Here is a 21,466-nt window from a genome sequence, read left to right as displayed (position 1 = left end):
ACCCATCCTCTCTCTTGTCATCAGGGAAAAGATTTCTGCTGGACCTAGGACTAGGAGGAGTAGCACACTTCCCTCAGCCTCTCCCCTAAATACCAAATACCAGAAAGCAAAGGGTAAGCTTCCTCCTTGCTTTAGCATGAACAAAAAGCTCAGAGAGGTTTTCTGTTGACTTCAGCATCCCCTGGCCCGTGCCAGGATTATTCTCGCAGGGGTTTCAGCTTGGGAGGGGTAAGGGTGTTGTATGGCAAATACTAACAGGCACTTTGTTCTTGTTCCTCACAGGGCTTTGAATCCATAGTCCTACCATGGCCAGGCAGGGCCATCCCCCAGGCAACGCCTAGAAGAGCAGAGACACCCCCCCCCCAGAATGGACAAAAGATGTGGCTGTGTTTTTCTTTTTGGTACGAGGAGTCACGGCACCAGCTGTTTTGGTTTTGTTATTTTTTAAAAAAGTGCTCTCTATCTTATATATATTATATATACAAACACTCACCGAGACAAGGGACAGTGCTTTTCCAAGAGACTGATGAAGCCAGCTGTATAACATTGCTGTTTGTAAATTCATGTCATGCATAAATGTATTTATGTTGTAAAGCTATTTATATATTGTTTATAAAGAGATATTTATAAAAAATTATTTATGTAACTAAATGAAAAGTCAAGCATTGTAACATTTTTTGTCCTAAGTAGTTGAAAAACTTTAAAAAAAAATCATTCCATGCGGCATTGTGTAACCTGTCTTTATTTATCAAATTCACATATGATTTATATGTCAGATTGATTTTAACAGTTAAAGAAGAGATTGTTCAGATGTTTTAGAAAAGTTATGAGCAAGAGAAAGGCCAGCTGATACTTTAAGCTTTGATCCGTATGCAAAACTAAACTTGAGCCCAATCCTGCGACGCTCTGACAGACCAAATCCTGCCCAGCACTGCGTGCAGCTGCAAGGCTCTGCAGAACCCAGCTGAACTCCCGGTGAGGGCATGCAGCCTCCAGCAACTCATCTATCGCCCAGATCCTGAATGGCACCTGTGGAAATAAGCCCATCGTGTACAACAGCCTAGATCTGGACTGTCAGGCCTAGATGCGTTTTAACCACTTCCAGTCTGCAGGTTTGGATCCAAACTCCATCCTGTAAATAAAGCTATATTACTGGGCAGTGTACGGAGATGCAGTCCCTGCTGACAGCAACAAAGGGACCACGCTGGATCTGGCCCCCGGCTGCACCAGTGGGAACAGAGCTTTATGCCGGAGGCACTGCTATTCTAGGATCCAGCAGCTCAGTAGGTATCTCGTTCATATTCCCATTCACCCAGCCTTCGCTGCTAAGCTGTAAAGTCCCTTCCTCCAGCAGAGATTTATTTAACTGTGCCTGGGACAATACACAGACAGACAAAAATACACTGAGGGCTGCCCGGTAAGGATTCACGGACACAGCTGTTGCTACAGCTTCTTGCTATGTAAAGTGCATGAAATAAATTGTTAAAATGACTCGGAGCTCTAAAGGAAACAGCAAGTGAGGGGGCGGGGAGCACAGCAAACACGCAGACTCCTGCATGAAGGCTCTTTGGTCTTGTTCTTCAAAGAGGCCTTAGAAAAAAAAAAAAAAAAAAAAGAGTGGCAGGCACCAAGCCCAGCCGTGATGGGAGTCACAAATTATGCCCTCACCATTGTAGTGGGCTAGGAAACAACGAGCATTATGTTCTGCTGGGCTCTGGTGCCTAGGACAAGGCAAAAAGAAAGTCACCAAGACCTAGAGGCAGAGATCCTTTTCCTTAGCAACCACCAGGAAACCATAGAAACCTCCAGCCAGATTCTCCCCAACTATTAGAGAACATTATGTTTACCGAACAAGAGGATTCATCCAGACACTCGACAGCTCAATCATCAGGTTAGGAGAATGCACGTGACATTTCTAGGCTCATAGGAGCGAAGCCTTCCATCCGAGAGAGGTACCCACCTCATGGTGCCCAGAGCCCAGCTGGATGGGGAGCAGCAGCTGACAGACCACGTAAGGCATTGCCTATGGGGAACAAAATCAAAACCCTGGGAGGCCGGGCTGGGAAGGGAGGGAGGGAGGACAGGTGGCTGGCAGCTCGGTGTCCTGCCTCAGAGTCAGCTAGAGCCCTCCAGAGATGTCTGTAGGTAATGACAACCCACTGTCAGGGCTCTGTAAGGCAAATACCACACCCACCAAAGTCACTCTACTGGCTCTGCACACCTTTAGAGGGAAGGAGGGGCTGTGCCAGGAGCCCCTAAAGAGATGTCCATCAGAGGGGACTGCCCACTGCCACCCAGCAAACCTAAGGGACAGTAAGGAATCACTTGCCGTGCAGACCTTGCACACCAGGTCTGAATGGTGGCATAAGAAGATGGTACTGTGGGTCCCCCTCAGGTCCCTGGTCCTCAAGCATGAAGCCAGAGCAATGACCATAACCGAATGCCAGGCTGGGACCAAGGTGGGGCCAACTCCCCTTCCAACTTTGGCTTTTTCCTGCAAAGCCAGAGCTGTCATAAAACCATCTGCTTGGTGACAGAGGGCCTCTCCTCAACAGAGCAGAGGGAACTTGGTCTCAGGAATTCAGTCCCCAAAATTTGACAACTTCTGTGAGGCACAACCCGAGCTCAGGTGGGGAGATCCCAGAGATCACAGTCTAGGGTTGCGTACGGTCTGGATTCCTGCTTCTCCTCCGCAGTGTGGTCCAAGGGGAAAAGCGCAGGCCCACAGCACAGGCTTCTTCCATCCACTGGGCTTCCTGGAAAAGAGCAAGACCCAGGAAAAGGACAAAGCTGCACTGCAAAAGGACACCAGTTTGGCAGAAGGACAGCGATCAGACCGAGAGCTCCCTGCGCACAGGGAGGGGATAACAGCTTGGGTCCTCACTTTGCTGCTTCTGCTCTAACCAGGGATAGATCACCCTGTCCCTCTGCATGCTGATTTCCCACCTGCAGGACAGGAACATCGTGCCCACGTGGGGGTGTGAGCTGATGTGCAAGAGAGAAGGCAGCACTTGGGGGTGAAGGAGCACTTGGATCCACTCAACCTTTGCACCCACCCGGCACAGCCAGACCGGTGGGTCTGAGGGGCAGGGTGGTGTTGCAAGTAGAGATCAGTTTTCAGAGCGCTGACAAGCACCTTCCTCGGTTCATCGGACAGGCCAGAAAGGGAAACTGAAACAGCTCATTAGAGCACAGCAAGCACCTGACAAGGCCACAATTGGGTCTTCCTGAGAGGGACTCAGTGGGAAACATGGCCAGCAGGAAAGATGGGGGCCACAGGAATCTAATTAAGTGGGGAGGAGGCCTCACGTGCAGCAGAAAAATTCATCTTGCATCACTGCCTCCCTTGTGGGCCAGCTAGGTCAAATCCTCACAACATTCAGTAAAAGGATCCAGTGACAGCACTGGAAAACTCCCTTGCCACATCCCAGCCTGGAGATGGCATAACCGAACAGCAAGAGCTGTCCTGGATGCAGGCTGCAGCCTTGGGCGGAGATGGCATCTGACGTTTCAACAGTGGGTTCAGAGAATGGCTTTTAGCAGAGGTGTACACACATGCTCCCAAGGTCCTCTGTCCACACTCAGGTCAAACTAGCACCCACAGGACCTACACATTTCCTGCTCTACCAGCTGAACGAGCAGCAGCCACATTCAGCTTCCAGGTGGGAGTGCTTGTGACATGACAAAGGAACAGCCTTGATTTCCCCTCTCCAGGAACTATTCCTAGCATGAGATGAGCTGTAGGCCCCCAGCCTGAAAAAGCACACTGCTCTCTAGTGAAAAAGGAGAAAAGGTTTCTCCAGTGCTGTTGTATAAGTGCCTTGCAAATCCCAAACCGGCCGTAGCAGACCTTGGACCTCCCACAACAGGGACACAGTCACCCTCTAACATGTGGGAAATCAGTTCTGTTACCTCCAGCCCACAATGCATGGTTTTCCCTGGTACCATTAATGCAGCTTTTCCAAGGTGATTATTGCTGAAGGGTTACAAAGCCCAGCTTAGGTGACAGCAAATCCCAGACCAATGAAGAACAAGAAAAGCTCAGAGCCCCAGAGCAGGAAAGCAGTGGAATTTTCCAGCTGGAAAGGGACTTGAGGCATTGAGCAGGGACCGCTGGGGCAGCAGCACACACACCCCTGCCACTTGCTCTAGGACTTCTCCAAGCATGGGCTGCTTCCCTCAGAATGCAGAAAAACAAAGGGAACGATCACAGGACAGCTTCCAGGGGAAGCCTGTGCTTGACACAAGCGTGAGTCAAAAACAAGAAGTGAACTGAATCCAGGTCCCTTCTTGTCAGTCAGTAACTAACCTTGTCAGAAGAGATGGCAGCACTAACCAAATCAGGCAATTCATTAGGTTGGGGCACACAGCAAAAGCCCAGGTGCTCTGGAGCAGAACTACAGTGAAAATCCAGGGTAATGAGTTGCAAACTGCCTTTGTAAATGACACTTCTGCAGTGACTCTGGCAGGCTGGGAAAAGAGCTAATAGGAAAATCATTAGGTATCATCCCTTTGATATTTTGAAAACGGCACAGGCTGGCTTTCCTGGCCTCTCCATAATTAACCTGGTGTATTACCCATAATACCCCAGGCTGCTATTCCCAAGATGGACCACCTTGCTTGCATCAGGGGAAAACAAAGGTACGGTACATGGGAGGAAGATGACTTCTAGAAAAGCTTAAAAAGCTTTAAGATTCCCCCCTCCCATACACACACATCTTCAATTCCATCAGCAATGAACCTGTGCCCAGCCAGACCAAAGCACTTTGCAAACCCCTGTCACCAAGTCAGCATGCAAGAGGGAGGCTGTCCCAAGAAACGCAGCTGCAGAGGAGCTGGAATAGGACACAGCTCCGTGCTTCGCCCCTTATTTGTAACACTGTCTTTGTCCTTGATTTACATTATGCTAAACCAGGTGACAGCCTGAGTCTCCCTAGGTGCAGAACAGCTCCGAGGAGCAATGCCTACCCACCTGGCTTGTCTGCCAGCAAGGAGAGGTGTCATCTCACAGTCTTGATGTAAAAGGAATAGCATCACAGCTGGCAGGTGATCCTGTAGGAACTGGCGCTAACAGCTGCGAAGGTGACAGTGAAACACCAAGATGTTACTTACTGCATCAGTGCAAGGCAGCCTTAGGACTGAGCTGATCATAAGGCTGCAACTCAGGGCTGGTGAAATAAACAGCATCTTCAGGAAGACTCTGGACAGCTAGACAGCACTACTTCCAAACTTCATAAAGGTATAGCCCTATGATCAGAGAAGCTCAAAACACTCACAAAAAGGCCGATCTCTGATGGGGCGAGGCTTCACTTACCCACCACCATCAGCTCCTCTGGAAACACAGGTATCACGTCTGCTTGAGCATTTGAAAAATGCCCTAATGATACTAAGATTCACAAGCCTCTATAGGAGACCTAGACCTGGGTAAGGGTGTCCTACCTTCTACTACAATTACACCAAGCAAGGACTACTGGCACAAATTCTTCTGCGCTCTGTGGGGAAATACACATTTCAGGACTGTTAAGTGACCTTATGGCATTCCATTACTACCTTAAATTTCCAGAGCGCATGGAACAGGAACACCTTTTCTTCTTGACAGGAAAAAGCCATGGTCACGGCTATCACACTCGTGTAATTTGCAAATACATCAGGGCATCTCATGAGGCCTACATGCTGTGGGAAGAAGAAGTGTGCACGCCTGTGTATTTAGAGACAGGGAGCAAAATGCTGCTCTGCCTAATCCTTTGCCTGGTTCACTAATCAGCAATGGGGTTGCCACCACAGTGCCACTGCAAAGCAGGGTGCAGCCAACCAGGCTAGGGGGTAAATACGTACTCTCCTTACAGTACACCTCGCTAGCTTCAATCACTTACCTCTGGTAGACCTGTGGTAGGGCCAAACTTGATGAAATACCAGCAAAATGTCAACAGTCCCTGAGAGACACCGACCTTTGCCACAGAGCAGAGTGAAACAATTACATATTTCTAAAAATTCTGCCAAGAAATTCAATCGGACCATCAGGTTAAAATTCCATAATAAAAATACAAGGTTGAGGCTACAAGTAGGAACTGAGATCACTCAAACTTTAATTTACCTTTCTTAATGCCCCTGGGTTACTCTCTCTGAGATTACACAAAAACAAGCTAGACAGTTTCACTTTTTGGTTCCCTTGCAGTAGGTCAGAGGCCATAAAGGACTTAGCAGGGAAAAAACAACAGTATGGGAGTAGGTGCCAGAGATCTGGCTAGCTGGGTCTATATACTTGTGGGGCAGGTTCTTTAATTTCTCCATTTCTCCACTATTCGGAACAATAAAGAGCAACGTTCTTTCTCTGCACTGCAAAGTTTGCAGCAGACTGAGGTACTGAAGTAACAGCAGCACCAACAGGCCTGGGAATGTGTAAGCTTTGACTGTCTTACCCCAGCAGGAGCTGGCCTTGATTTTGTTTTCAAAATCAGAGGCCTCTCTGAACAGCTTAGATGCACTCATATAAACCTGTACAGAACTGAAAGTTCAGGAAAAGTCTGATTTCCCCAGGCAACTTGTTACATTCTAATACAGCTATCGAAGTTCATGGCTCTCTCACTTCTGTCTGCCCCCTCCAGTTAATAACCCCAACTTCCTTTTTGCGCACATGGACCCATGTATTTTCCCCTCAAAGGATGACCAGAACACTGAAAGAAAAACCAAGGACACCCACAGGGTTCTGCATCATTTTCCATTCTTCCAGCAACAGAAAGCTGTTCAGCAAAATTCACTTTGCATGGCTGGTGGGAGAATGGCCATCTTTTACCACCACTCTCTTCTATGGGAACAAAAGTTTCACGTTCCACAGCTTCACTCTGGAGAGCAGCTCTGCAGGTCCTATTCCTGTACCCAATCCATGGAGAGAGGCCTGCAAGCCTGCACGCAGCTCCACAGGCACCCATGGGATTTCAGAAATCTGCACAAGACTGATTGCAGGATGAGTCTCAAATCTGAATGCAGAGGGTCTGTCAGCATCACCGTTTTGCCCTCTTGCTCTCAACAGAAGACTAAGCTAGAATTGAACTTATCTGAAAGGGTGAGGAGGGAAGTAAAAGAACAACAGATTTTGAGCCAAAACTTTTTTTTTCTGTAAAAGGATTGACATCAGCATTGCTTTATCATGTTCCAGAATTGCCTGATGTTAGCTGGTATCAACTGAGTCACAGCAGGAGAGCCAGGGACATTTGTTAGCATGAGGCACAGCTTTAGGGCTAGGGCAGTCTACCAGCACTGCAATCAGCCGAGATCCTCTCTTCCATTTTCCAGCTCAGTGCTCAATTCCATATTAAACAAGCACTAGTACAAGTGGAGCTGCAGAACATGAAGCTAGACAATAAAGCCCTGAGGAGCAGGGGGAAGGCAGCTCCATCTACTTTGTCTCCCTCCGGGTGGAGGAGGCAAACAAAAGTTCAATAGCTCAAACTCTGTCCTACTGCAATCTTGAAGTAAGCTGCAGCTGGAGCAGCACATTGCTGCCATAAAACAAAGTAGGGCAGGATGCTCTCCCCACATCAGGGAGCAGTGTCCAGCAGTGCTCAGGCAAGCTGTGTTAGTTGCCTCCAGCAGGCACATGCAAAACATGGGAGTTTGCATCAGATCCACCTCTGCTTCCATCTCCCTCTTGTCCACATAGCAGTTAAGCTCCCCAGGCACTCCCCACTCAAAATTGACCGCAATTCAGCCCCCACCAGCCCCTAATTTGCACAACTGCACTCCAAGTTGCTGCCCTCCCTGCAGTCACAGGGAGCCAATGCAGTCTTTATCCATTGCCCTTCTCCAACAGCACAGCACCTCCTGCATCCTTCCCTGTTAACAACTATGCCTTCTGCTTCATTCCTGGAATAGCTTCTAACCCTTCTTCAAGCCAGATTCATTAACCAGCTGCTGCAGAGCTGTTTGCCTCCCCCAGGTACTCTGTGCATGTCATTTGTTAATGACTCATCTCAGACTGGGCTCATTGCAAAGACACCCCCTTCCTTTTGCAGCACCAAGCGTATCACTGGCACACCAGGAGAGCCAAGCATGCAAACAGCTCGGTTCCCTCCAATACTCCATTCCCTTCTCCGTCCTTTCTTGCCATCAAGCATGGGACAGCTCTTTATTCAAAGCACTATTTCCTCCCTTGCTTCTTTGCTGATCAAAGGCAATGTGTACCAAAGCATAAATAAGATCTTCACCCCCAGCCAGGTTTTGAGAACAGCAAAAACATAAGAACAAACTCAAAAAATTCCAACACACTAAAGAAGCTTCCCAGCAAACTAATGTGACTCCTATAACTGGCAGGGAATAAACACCAAGGTTGCCAAATTCGCATCTACTTCCCCAGCAGTCTGTGGCTTGCTGAGGAGCTAAAATGATTTCCAAAGGCATTTGTATTCCACCTGCCTCTTTGCTGGACTGATATTAAAAATGGGAAGGAAAGAAAACAGCTAGCAAGGGCCACAGAACCTCCCTCAGTCAAATCTACTGAGGAACTGGATGACCAGTACACTGTAGCCACTTATGTAGGGAGCCAGAAACAGACTCAGTCCATCTCCATCACACAGATCTATTACACTCGGGTACACAAAGTTCACCTACACCTCCTGAGCAGCTGTCAGCTACACACTGGGAGAAGCTAGTACAGAAACAAGTAACTGCCACTCTTTAGAAAACAGTTCCCTTGAGATATAGGGAAGGCTTTATACATTGGGCTTATTCACTTAACATCCTTCACTGAGGATTTTTTGGAGAGGGAGCTAGCAAAGAATTAGAAACCAAGGGACTTGACCCAGAGGCAACTGAATGGAAAGTATTTAGATCCACCTCTCAAGATTAAACACTGGTGTGCCTGCACTGCAGGAGAAGAGAAGGAGAGGAATTTACTTCCGCAGGTGTACAAGTCCCATGACTGAAAATGGCAAGTCCCGTGACGCAGATGGCAAAGAATTTTGGTAGCAATAAGAGGAAGGCACATGCATTGCACAAGTGAGTGCAGGTGACAGCTGGCTGCAGGACTGGAGCATTGTCACAGTCCTCCATTTGAACAGCTCCCCTGCCTGCTCACAGAAAGCCCTTCCCTCTACAGCACGGAGTGAAATGCAGGGACCAAACTACAAAGCAGTACTCTGCTAGACCCAGATGAAGGAATTGATTGGCCTAAGACAGAGCACAGCTACAAACCTTCCACAATCAGGCATCAAAGGTGTTTAGGCTCAGGACTTTGGGCTCAGCTACTGGCTTTGCCACAAATCCTTCTGCGCAAATTTGGACAAAGATGAACTACTGACAAAATGGAAAGTGCACTTCCCTGCCTCCTGGATGCATCAGGGAGATTAGTCAGACCTTCTGACAACATAACATCAAGAACCAAGTAAATGCTCAAGTGAACAAGTGCTGTTGCACTACAAGCCTAAAGCAGCCTCAAAGCCAGGACTCCAGACTCTGACATTAAATCAGCATTTTTAATTTTCTTTTTCTAAAATGTGCTTTTTTGTGAATTGCTGTTTCAATGCCAACCCCATCCCCCCCTTAAAAAAAAAACCCACACCTTGCCAAACTAGGTGCACATCACCTGAAGTTAGTCTGTAACAAATAAAAAACACAAAACAAAGGTTGAAATGCTTCAGAATCACAACAATGTACAAAAAAAAAAAGGCAGGAAAATACAACCTGAAAGTGTTTAAAATTCAGAAAGACTAGTCAAGTCCATTGCTTCAGCAAGGGGATGCTGCTGTGACCCCTGCCAGTGGATCCTGGGCCACCAGCCTGCCATGATGCTAAACAGGCTCTTCTCCCAGGCAGCCCTCTGTTGCTAGCATCCAAGGAAAAGCAAATGTGTTACCCTTTGAAGGTATCAGTGGGGGAAACAACTCACAAGCAGCTCTGGGAGGTCACATCACATTCAGAAGGAACAGTTTCTAGTAGGTCCTTAACCACCTGCAAGAAGGAAGGCTTGAAAGAGCCGTCTGCTTCCTCCTTATTGTATTGATGCCTCAGAGATGCAGAACAGTGCTTTAAATCTGTGAGAGATTAAAGGGCTTAGTAAGGGCAGTAAACAGACAGTTAAGTAAACAGCCCAGCACTGGATCTCGTCTTCACAGAGCGAGGTAGTGTGAATTTCACCCCAGTTTAAAATAGACAGGGGTAGTGGAAAGGCTGAAGACTTCCATGTAAAGCAGTTCCTGGCCTAGAAACCTTTCTGTGCTCCCTTTGGGAACAAAAAGACCTGTGTTGATGGCTTCCTCACTCCCAGCCTGGCTTTGGTAGCCACACTTCAACCCTGGGATTCAGACACTTGCTACAGAAGTTCTCCCAAGATCTGATTTACTACAGCAGCTTCCTCAAGGTTAAGCAGCAATGAGACTGGCTGGGAGGGAGCAAAACTGTCCACAGACTTTTTTTTTCCTGCCCCTTTTGGTTAGTTCCTCTCTTTAGAAATCCCTCTTTACAGGACCAGAACAGGGACACACTGGAAATTAATAGGGGCTGCACAGTGTAACTTAGCTAGGTGCTGCTAACTGGGAGCTGTATTCAAACAGGGCTTTTATTTGCCAGCCTGGAAGGGACTGGCCCAGAACCCACTGAAAAAGGAGACACAGGCCCTTTTTGCTCCTCCTGTTGCCATTCCTAGCTGAATGACATTTAGATGGTATGTTCTAGTGACGGCTGGAGACCAGCCCTTTGACTTTGGACATCTTCTTTGTGGGCTGCCTTTGTTCTGTGTGTGGAGGGCATTCTCGCTCTACCAGCTGCTGTTCCATCTCCTGTGCCGACGACGAGGCTGTAGCTTTTAATGTTTTCTTTATGTTTGAGACCTGGCCAAGAAGAGACAGTGAATCAGCACCTGCTCCTTCCTCCCCTTGCAGTAGAAACTGTTCATAATCATATTGAAAAAACCCTGGAGTATAGAGTGGAGATTATAAAATAAACTCTCCCATCAGAAACATGCTCCGCACTTGCATTTATTAAAGGTAATGTTTCATCCTCACTTACAGCCAGAATTGTTAATATTTCCAATCTGGGTCCAATATGGAATAAATAGAGATTACTTTTTTTGCCCCCCCTAAGAGACAATGGCACAATATTCTACCACCTTCCTGGCTGCCTGGAGGGACCTACTACTACCTTGGTGCGAAAGGCAGCAGTCCTACCATTATGTTGGCCAGAAGCAGGAAAGACAAAGGAGACTGTGAAAGAAACAAACTTACACTTAGGACAGCACTTGAAAAGGGAAAACACCATTTGGCCTAGCTGGCTGTCTGAGCCACACATATATGCTAGAAGCAGGAACAGAAATTGATTTCGTGGGATGCAGCAGTAGTGCTTCTGCTACTCTTGCTGAAAAGGAGACACAGCACCAGGCACCACACTCCGTCCCCTGGAACCCTGTAGGGCTCACCAGAAATACAATGAGCAAACCTTAAAAAAAAAACCCACATGCAAAAACAAGTTTGGGAGTCAGGTGTGCCAACTCCAGGCCAAAGGCATCTGGCAAACCAAACGTGCTATGGATGCCGATCAAGCCACCAAGCATATGCTGCTTCAGAAGGCAAACGTAAACCTGCAGGGATGCAGCACTCCAAGAAATAAACCCTCAGCAATTGTCTCGGGAGGACCATTTTCACCTTTACAGCTGTATTAGCCAAGATTTGTTCGCATAAGTAAATACACGTCAGCTGGGGCTAAAACCGCGTGCCCGTGCTGCCACCTACCGCCCAGCTGTGCATGCAACGGAGGCAGGTGTGCTCCAGGTCAAAGAGAGGGTGTCACAGAGCCCTCACTGGGTGCCCAACTTGACCCCAAGAGAAAGACCTCGAAGGAAGCCGCTGAGGGCACTTTTTGCAAAAGCAATGAGACTCGAGAGACTTTTGTTAATTACTCTTCCAGGTTTCAAACAAAGTCAACTGTTTTTCCCCTTCCTTCCTGCCTTGCACAAAAGGAATAGAATTGCATCCAAACTCTGTATTAAAGGCACACTTTTCCTAACAAATCAAGTCAGGAAACTACAGCTAGTGCACCCAACCCAGCATATTTTTATAAAGAAAAATCCCAACCTGCTCAGAGTGGACATATCTGATGTTTGTGGTGTCACTAGCACATGGAAGCAGATGTGTTTTCTTCCTACCCCAAACCAGCAGATCTGAATTGCCTGATCACTAGCCTACTTGACAGAAGCCAGGTGTTACCAGGTTATTCCCTTCAGTAAAGAAACATTTATCAAAAAGCATAGAGCAGTCTGAAGTGACTGTTGGTCATACTGGTCTATACCCACCTCCATCTCTACCTGCTGCTGAGTTCGGTGATGGTTCTCTTTGTATTGGTTGGCTCTAAGTACTTGCTGCTCAATTCCTATAAGAACCGCTTCACAACCATCACACCTGCAAGATACAAACAATGTCAAACAGTGCTCATGAATTCTCTCTGGAGCAGCTCAATCAGGCAATCTGAAAAGTCATGCTCACCTAAAAGTTTAGGAGATTATTAAATTTATACTTCCTGCTTAGAGTTCCAAAAAGCTGGCAAGGAAAAGCTTTGCTGTTTACTCAATGTATTTCACAGCATTCTTTAGAGAGTCCATGTTACTCTTACCTGCCCATCAAAAAGTAAGCACAGGTTCAATGCACTTTTGACTTCTTTTTTGGTCAAAATTACTGCTTACACGGGGATGCAACACATGTTTCAAAAGTAAATAAAATTTTTAAATCAGACAAAAAAAGCCAGATTGAGAGAATCCCCCTGCCTGTTAAGTGTTCAAAAGACAAGAGCACTCCTCCAACACAGAACTCTTAACCGGAGAGAATAGAAAGGGAATTGGTAGTGGGTTCACTGTTACCTTCCAAACAATGCTGTAAGGTCCTGGAAGCTGCCAGAGCCCTCCTGCTGAGATGGGATTGAGGGAGTTGGAGTAGAGAAGCAAAAAACCTGCCCCCACCTCAGGACAGCGCATTTGCCCAGCAGTTTAATTACTTTTCATGCACCCATTACTATAGCAACTAGGACACAATTCCCAGTCAGCTCAGAACCTGCCATGGGCTCCACGCTCTACAGGGGATTTTCTTTGGGTGGGAAGGGAATCCTACAAAAAGATGAGAAGCTGCTTCATGGCAAAGGTACAAAAAGATAGTACCACAGTCCTTACAAAAAGACAACAAACAAAGGCATCTGAAATTTCAAACTGGAAGAGACATCTCCTCCAAAGAGCTGTGATTCTCTAAAATTTGCCCACGCAAGTTCTCCTCGCAGTGAAAAAGGCTGAAAAGTAATGGACAGTTGTTTTCGTTATCAAGTGTAACAGCAGAAAGGGGAGTAGCTTCCACCGTAAGACCATGAGCCCAGTTTCGCATGTCTGTTTGAAAAGACCCATGACTCCTCGCTAGGGTTCTGCCATGTAAAAACTACGGTGAGAGCAGAATCCCAAGACCTAGTACAGTTTGGCTTGATATATAACACAAACCGATTCCTAGATGGGATCTTGGAAAACCTGCCCAGTAGATTCCTCCGTCAAGTGCCTCCTTACAGCATAATTCCTGATTAATGGAACATAGTGAAAGTGAACCAGCAATTGAAACTTTGAGGAATAAGAAAAGTGCAGGACAAGCTACGTACAAGGAACAAGGAAGGTGAAGAGACTGCCTCACCATTCCTGGAGAGTTTTGACAATGTTACTGATGTCCTTCTTCTGAATGTCTCTGCCAATACAGAAATCCACCTCTAGCACCTGGTTTCGTTGATCCAACTTCCCCTGGATAATATCTGTATAAACTGCTTCAATAATCAGATCTTCCAACTCCCTCAGATTCCTCATATCCAGGTCCTTCAGCAACACAGAATAGGGAATGCACTAAAAACAGCAAGTCCAAGAATAAGTTAACAGTCCTAGAACCAAAATGAACAGCTAAGCCCCAAAAAGGTCAAGACCCAAATGTTTATTGTATCCTACACTTCAACCTGCAAGTACAGCAGTGACTGAGTGTGGCAGAACAAATGCCTACTACTAGGCTACATAATATTCTGACATAACTTTGGTAATTCCTGAAGCTCTGGCATAGCATGTTCTGGAGGAAAAAAGGTAATGGGATCATAGAAGAAATTGAGACTGTTGCTTTTCTAGAGTGTAGAAGAAATTGAGAGTGTTTTCTCTATAACAAAAAGTCAGTGTTTTTAAGAATGATTCTCCATCTCCAGCAGTGTAAGAAGCCATGCAAAGTTTCACAGCCCTTACTGACCAATTTGTATGGCAGTTCAGACTCCCCCACATCTCATCCATGGAAGTCCACTAAATTATTGTCCCAAATGCACCAGGAGAGAATGCTGTGCATTACAGGTACTTTCCTAGCTGCAGGATTTTTTGTAAGTATTCATGCAGTCCGATACAACTTCAATGCTATGGAATTGATACCATTTTCAAAAACAAAACAAAACAAAAATACTGCTATTACACACAGCATACTTTACCTTCATTCTGGAAGCCAGGCTTACGATCGTCAAGTGTTTCAGCTTGTTTTTCTGAGTCACTGTTAATTCAGGCAGGTTATCTTTTTTTGCTGTTAATATTAAAAAGAAAATACTCAGGGCTTTCCTTCAAGAATTATATAATCCAGGCTGCAGAACTTCAAGCTAGTTACACTACACTAAACCCTGAAAGGCTGAACTCATCCAGCTACCGTGGGTGCTGGTGAGGAGAGCAAGCTGATGATGATGACAGATTAGCACACCCAGGGAGAGAGGGGAGAAGTTAAAAAACAAGTTGGCAATTCCATTCTTCTCTGCTTATTTAGTAATTCTGGGTTTGGAATTAGAATATAATTCGAATCTACACAAGTGGTGTCCTGCCAAAATGGTTGGTCAACACTTTGTTTCTACCACCAAGTAATTTCTATTTCATTAATGAGCTGACAGAATAAAGTCTTCCCCCTTTGCTGATTTGCTTGTAAATACAGCTGGTTTTATTTCTCTAGAGAGCTGCAGAATTTAGGGTTGAAAGTGTAAAGCATCAGGCTGAGGAATAGAGGAGAAATTATTAATCTAGAGACTTACATGGCCTCACTGTAATTGTATTATATTCATGTGCCTCATGAATATTTAAAAACAGAAAGGAAACTGGCAGCTTTCCAAAGCAAAGAAACTCTTTAAGTATCTGCTTTAATGGAAATTAGTGTTTCAGGGCCACTCAAATTCTCCCATCCATCCCACCTCATTCAATGCTCTACATTTTGACTACTTTTCCCCCTTTCTCTTTCTTCACTAGAAAAGGAAGAACAAACTGCACTGTCACATGCTGCGACACAAGACCCAAGTACAGCAAACACATCCTCTAACCAGTTACAGAATTCATGAGGCTCGTGTTGCTCCACAGCCACTGGAATTGCCAGTCCTTGCACTTAGGGATAGCACTTCTCCTTACAGGAACTAGACAGCTCATCCACCACAGTGATAGCCGGCACTATGACAGAATTACTTGTCACACTCTGTAATGGTCTGGATTAGGCTGCTACCCACAAATGAAGTATTAAACTGAAGCATAAGCACCAGAGATAAAAGCACATCTCGACAGATACTAAGATGATTCACACATAGTCCTTCTGAAGCTGTATTAAAGTTATTATTTCGATTTGTATTCTAGCTAATAAATGCTTCATTTTGTTTCAGCATTGCCCTCACAAAATAAAAGGCTACCCCATAAACCATATAGGCTTTTCTAAATAATGCAGAACAATTTTGTCTAAGTTTTCTGCAGCTTCCATAACAGGTGTCATCTAAATTTCAAAACAGATGCCTGAAATTGCACTCTGCAGAGGTAAACAGCCTGTAAACATCAACGAATATTGCTACAGACCAATTCAATCCAGTGCTGTAGTCCAACCCAAACCAGTAAAAGACCATCGTCTCTAGCCCTTCCTCCATATTTTAGCAATTAAAAAGCACATATGACCCAGAGACCCCCTACAAAATATTTTCCTCCCAAGGAAATTCTGTTCTTGGACACTTTCACCCAGCCACTCTACACCAGGTACCACAGAGAGCAAAGAGCCGCCCCTGACAACTCTAAAGGGCAACCCAGTCTTGTACTCTGCAAACAGGCGGCAGCCTCTTACCTACGTAGTCTGGGTACGTCCCGTACGCAAACAGGTTCAGCAACTGGAAATAAGCAGCATTAGATCCTTCAGCAAGCTGGATGGGAAGAAAACAAAATAAATTCCGTGAAACACGGTAACAGCCAATATAACACTGGTAGGTGACTTCTCCAAAGCATGTTTTAAGTCCATATAGGACAACTAGTACCCAGAAAAGCAATTATACCCTGATTTTAAAGAGCTAGACCCTTTCTAAGGCCTCATGAGCAGCAGCAAATTTTAGCAGTTTCAGAGTCAAGATGATCTAGCCACTTCTATATGTCAGAACTTAACTACAGTTTGGACTGTCAACTGCTTTGTGCAACACCTTAGGAGGTAAGAAAACCCAGCGACTCTTGATTTCAGCTGACATCCTGCAGGGCCAGCTCTTCTCACCATGTGACAAGCAAGCAGGCAATGGCGTCAGTTAAGCATCCTTGCTATTACTGGGAAAGCTAAGACAGCTTACCTGCAGAGCCACAAAAACTTCAAAGCAAGCTAGAACATTTTAAGTTGAGTGTGTTTGAAAGTAACAGCACTCCTCTCACATGCAAACACTTCACTGGAATAACTGCAGCACCGAGCAGTGGTTTTTATTGAGTGTTGTTTTTTTTAATACCATTTGCTGCACACAGATCCAGGGAAAAAAACATACTTGCAATTTGATGCTGAATAACCATAGAGGCATTTTTTGGCATAGCTAAGAGCCTGCTTGGAAAGCCAAACTTGCTGTATGCCACTTTACCCCAGCTGCAGATATACTCAACCTAGATTCCCTCACCGTAGTAGAGGGGAGTGCTGACGAGGTGTTCTCATTAAAGGCTCTGGAACTTGCCTTCCACCTTGGTTTGAAATGGTTTGGATTTGGTTACGGCACAGGCCTGATACACTAGACATCTGTTCACAAAGACTTTTGGAGAGCATTGAAGTTATGCTTTCCAGGACAATGTAGGAGTAGAAAGGGATTTTTTCATTGTTGGCTGGCTAGGTGCCTCCTTAAAATTGTTACTGTGCTGCTGCCAGGGTTTTGCTGTATTAGCAAGCGCGTTAAGGTAGCAAAGATTTATATAGGTATTTTTAAACATCTAATATATACAGGTAAAAGCAACGCCAATCTCTCATATACAAACATCTCAGAACCAAGATAAGCTGCACCAGGCCCTTCCTGGCACAGAAATTTCACACACAGGCTGTCTGTGGAAACTTCTGGGGATCCCTTATACTGGAATTGCAGACAGTGCATTAGGACAGAAACTCATCTCTTACCTCTTGGACATTTGTTAACTCCAACAGCTCTCCGAAGACATAAACCCCTGGAGCCTCCAGCACTTGATTTATAAGAGCAGTCAGAGCTGAGCCACTTGTACCTTTGGCTAGTAAAATAAACTGCTCTAGAAGATTGCAGGATGGTTTCTGTTCTCCTGCCATTCTAGGTTTTCAATCTGTCAATAAAATAACATGATATTAATACATCCTTTCTCCTCTGCTGAATTCTGTCTGGCAGTGGATGAGAAGGTACACTCAGCATTGTAACTTTTTGGTGTCAGCAGAGCCAGGTTTTCCTTCAGCATCCAGAGGGCAGGCCAGGAGCCCTGTGGGCTCAAACGCTGATTTATCTGGGGAGCAAAAACGATTCAGACAATATCAGTGCAAAGTTTCTGCAGATTGTCTGGTCTGTTCCCTAAAAGGATCTGCTCCTGCTAGTAGGAAAGTTTAGATTCCATGCTGTTTTCAGGCTTTTCTTTCTATGCCCAATAATGCCAACTGCAAAGATGCTTATTATTACATCTATTAGAGGCCAGCTAAAACTTCCTCCTTCCTCATTACACAGCTTCAGAACACCAACTAACTTAACTCTCTGTGATTCACCTTGTAGACCCACCATCATGCCTTTTCCTTTTACATCGGCTATAGATAAAGCATGCATACACAATTCCTGTTGCTTTCTAAACCTAAAAGGCAAAAAGAACTGTGGCCTGTAAGTAGTTTACCAGTCTACATTGTACAGTTAAAGCATTTTTGGTTAACTGGAAAGCTGAAGTGATAAAAATACCCTTTCTATAAAGGCTCTGTTTAAGTCCCTGTAAAAAGAGGTCTTTGTCTTCAGCTGTTGCCTGACATTTCTGGTGTTCATGTTGTCTCCCAGCACCAACATGTTGCTTTTGAAATGTAAAGCACTATTTATTAAGAAGTTCAACAAAATAAGTTATTTGTTTACAAACAACAAAGAAAAAATTTCCGAAGCATATTATTCAGACACCAGACCTTAGCCGATAAGGGGTTTTTTGTGTTATGTTTGTATCAGATCACTCTCAGGTATAGCATGTAACCTTTACCCTGGTGAAGAAAACCAGACACAAGAAAACCTGTCTCGTTCTGTGTGACCACTGGGACTGCAAGTGCCCTCGTGGGGGTAGCACAGTCCCACAGGTGTTCACACTGTTTTGCCATGCCTAACCAAATTAAGACTTGTGAAGGCAACACAGTTGGCTTCCTTTATTAGTCAGCTTCTAAAAATACACTTTACTCCATTCCATTACACCTGCGGGTACAAATGGTCCCAACCTGAGCAGGCAGTCTTTTGCACTCTCCACACACAGATTTCTCCGTGTAAAGCCTCTCTGGGATTCTTTTCAAAGGCACATGTGCTTCCTGACTGAACAGTACCTCAGTTTTGACTGAGAAACTTCTGGAATACAACTACTCTCCATGTGGCTTCCTAATACACCCGAGGGTACATTAGTACTACTCTCCCTACTCACAGATAAGAAAATAGACACAGAGAACTAACAATTTTCTCAGGAGAGTGCACAAAGTGAAATCCAGATTTCACGGTTCCCAAGCCATTGTCCTCCCTCACAGGTAACCAAAACACCCACTGGTATATGAGGTCACAAAAGAACGGTTAGCTGTTCCTTGCCCTGCTAGGAAAGAAATACCAATTCTTTGCCCCTTTCCAAGCTAACGTTCAGGCAACTGCGCTGCTATTACAACCCGCCTGCACAACCGTGTCACCAGGACTGCCTCGCCACTCTTTCCACAACCGACTCACCCTAGCGAAAAGCGACTGGAAGACAAATGGAAGATGCTTTAACGGAGCTTGCTCAATGGCTACGATAACCCATGCGCGGGGATAAACCGGGCTTTTCCCCGCAGTCACGCCTTGCTGCAGCCTCTCTAAGGGACCTGAAGGGTCCCACGGCAGGCGGCGGCACGCCGACCCCGCGGGAGGAAGGGAGAAAGGCAGGATGCGGGGCACGGAGGCAGCCAGGCGCCCCAGCCCTCCCGCCCCCACAGACCCCCGGGAGGGCCCTCGGGCCTCGCCGGGCCGGTAGTCGTGCCCCACCGGGCGGGCCGACCCCTGCCGCATGGGGGGATTTAACCCGGCGTCCGCCGCGGGGCCCTCTCGCCCCTCACCGCCACCTCGGTCCCTGATCGCTCCTCAGGGCTCGGGGAGCCGCCCGCCCAGCAGCGCCGACGCCTCTCGGCGGGAGCGGGGAAGGAAAACGTTCGATGCGCGGAGAGGCGGGCGGCTCCACCTCCCTCCCCCGGCGTTACCTCTCCACCCGGCCTCCCGCCCTGCGGCTCCCGGCGCCGTCCCCACCGTGCCTCAGGCCGCCATGATGGCGGCGCCGGTGTCCCGCGCGCGGCTCCTTCCCCCGGAACGCGCGGCCGCGCACGGAACGTTCCGCCCCAGGGCCCGCGCCCCGCCATCCCCGGTAACCGGGCCGCTGTGCCCGCTCCACGTCCGTTCGCGGCGGGGGCGGGGCGGGCTGGGCTCCCCGGAGCGGGGGTCGGCAGGCTGGCGGTGCTGGCCCTGCTCCCGCCGAGCTGCGGCACAGCAGCCCCCAGAGCAAGTGCTGCCTCGTCGAGTCCCGAGGAGCGGTTTAATTACAAAAAAGTGAAGTTTCTGCTTCTCTCATTCGGGAACACGAGGTGCTGTAGCAGCGTCGCGGGGATTTTGCGCTCCAAAATGACCGGTGCAAAGGGCCACTGCTGTCTTGCCACATTTTAGAGCGTTCTTTGTCCTGACAGCATGGCAGCATGGGTCTGTTTCACACGGACAGGTCCCATTCCTTTTTTCATAGAGTCATCGAATCATTAAGATTGGAAAAGACCTCTAAGATCACTGAGTCCAACCATCAACCCAACACCACCAGGCCTCCTAAACCATTTCCCAAAGTACCACATCTACATATTTTTTGAACACCTCCAGGGGTGGTGACTCCACCACCTCTCTGGGCAGCCTGTTCCAACGCTTGACCACTCTTGCAGTCAAGAAATTTCTCCTAACAGCCAATCTAAACCTCCCCTGGCGCAGGTTGAGGCCATTTCCTCTTATCCTGTCACTAGTGACTTGGGAGAAGAGACCAACACCCACCTCACTATAACCTCCTTTCAGGTAGCTGTAGAGAGCGATAAGGTCTCCCCCCGCCTCCACCAGTGCTAAACAACCCCAGCTCCCTCAGCTACTCCTTATCAGACTTGTTCTCCAGACCCTTCACCAGCTTCATTGCCCTTCTCTGGACATGCTCCAGCACCTCAATGTCGTTCTTGTAGTGAGGGGCCCAAAACTGAACACAGTACTCAAGGTGTGGCCTCACCAGTGCCAAGCACAGGGGCACTATCACCTCCCTGCTCCTGCTGGCCACACTATTCCTGATACAAGCCAGGATGCTGTCGGCCTTCTTGGCCTCCTGGGCACGCTGCTGGCTCATGTTCATGTTCATGTTTGAATCCTTGCATATGCTACAGCCTTTGGAGGAGATTAAATCTTCCATTTTAAGGCAAGAACTGGGCACTGCCTGAGGCTGTTAATGGCAACAAAGGATTGAATGGTTGCATGGGGCAGGAGGATGGAGGAGACCAGCTTCCGGCCAGTCATCCTGGGTTGCAAATGGAAAAATGCCAAGACACAGGGTGAAAGATCACGAGGTGCTAGAACTGATTTTAAACTCCATAGAAAAGCGGCCTATAGAAATGACAAACCAAGGGCAGAGCTCAGTCTGTGATGTCGGGGAGCAGGGAGGGGAGCTGGAGGGGTTGGGATCCTCTTCAGGACGCAGAGCAGGAGCCAAAAGACTTTTGAGGGAGTAAAAGAGCAAGGTGGGAACAAGAGGGCTTTTGAGGTTTTTACCCTTCCTGAGGTCTGCACGCTCATCTGTGCCACACTGAATAAAGCATGCTTCTGTTAAAAACTAAGAGCAAAGTGCCTCTGGCTTTCAGTCAGCTAGTCCCTGAAGATCAAGCCATGGACCAGCATCATCAGGTGGGGGAATCTTTCAGGGAATGAACAGCAGAAACTATTAGGGAAACTGATGGGGCTTAGCCTGTGCCTCAGAGCC

At 47.0% G+C, this 21,466-nt stretch overlaps 1 protein-coding gene across 8 annotated transcripts; it reads right to left on the bottom strand.

The window, feature by feature from the left end:
• Positions 1-726: 726 nt before the first annotated feature.
• Positions 727-19,880, bottom strand: COPS7B (COP9 signalosome subunit 7B). Of its 8 annotated transcripts, XR_012661532.1 has the most exons (11): positions 19,680-19,758; positions 17,388-17,563; positions 16,104-16,179; positions 14,464-14,552; positions 13,647-13,849; positions 12,281-12,386; positions 4,973-5,074; positions 4,310-4,482; positions 2,669-2,756; positions 1,961-2,023; positions 727-1,029 (listed from the first exon to the last, which is right to left on the bottom strand). XR_012661532.1 is itself a non-coding variant. In XM_075099085.1 (8 exons), exons 2-7 carry the CDS (start codon positions 17,547-17,549, stop codon positions 5,006-5,008), a joined length of 705 nt encoding a protein of 234 aa, XP_074955186.1. In that variant the 5' UTR covers positions 17,550-17,563; positions 19,680-19,758; the 3' UTR covers positions 965-1,029; positions 4,973-5,005. The 8 variants fall into 8 exon arrangements, 6 of the variants coding, with proteins under 6 accessions (XP_074955180.1, XP_074955181.1, XP_074955182.1 ...); XR_012661531.1 differs by having other exon boundaries at positions 1,961-2,756; XM_075099085.1 differs by lacking the exons at positions 1,961-2,023; positions 2,669-2,756; positions 4,310-4,482 and having other exon boundaries at positions 965-1,029.
• Positions 19,881-21,466: the final 1,586 nt, after the last annotated feature.

The sequence above is a fragment of the Phalacrocorax aristotelis genome, chromosome 7 (genome assembly GCF_949628215.1).
Source record: "Phalacrocorax aristotelis chromosome 7, bGulAri2.1, whole genome shotgun sequence".
Lineage (NCBI taxonomy): Eukaryota > Metazoa > Chordata > Aves > Suliformes > Phalacrocoracidae > Phalacrocorax > Phalacrocorax aristotelis.
The sequence above is the reverse complement of the archived record's forward strand: the minus strand, read 5'-3'. Positions and strand labels throughout refer to the sequence as shown.

Bases quoted from the DNA above. Each gene is read 5' to 3' on its own strand.
- COPS7B (XM_075099079.1), bottom strand. From the start codon at position 17,549: ATGGCAGGAGAACAGAAACCATCCTGCAATCTTCTAGAGCAGTTTATT. The intron at 16,180-17,387 runs GTAAGAGATGAG...CTTCCCATCCAG, and splicing joins AGTTAACAAATGTCCAAGAG to CTTGCTGAAGGATCTAATGC. The intron at 14,553-16,103 runs GTAAGAGGCTGC...TAATATTAACAG, and splicing joins GACGTACCCAGACTACGTAG to CAAAAAAAGATAACCTGCCT.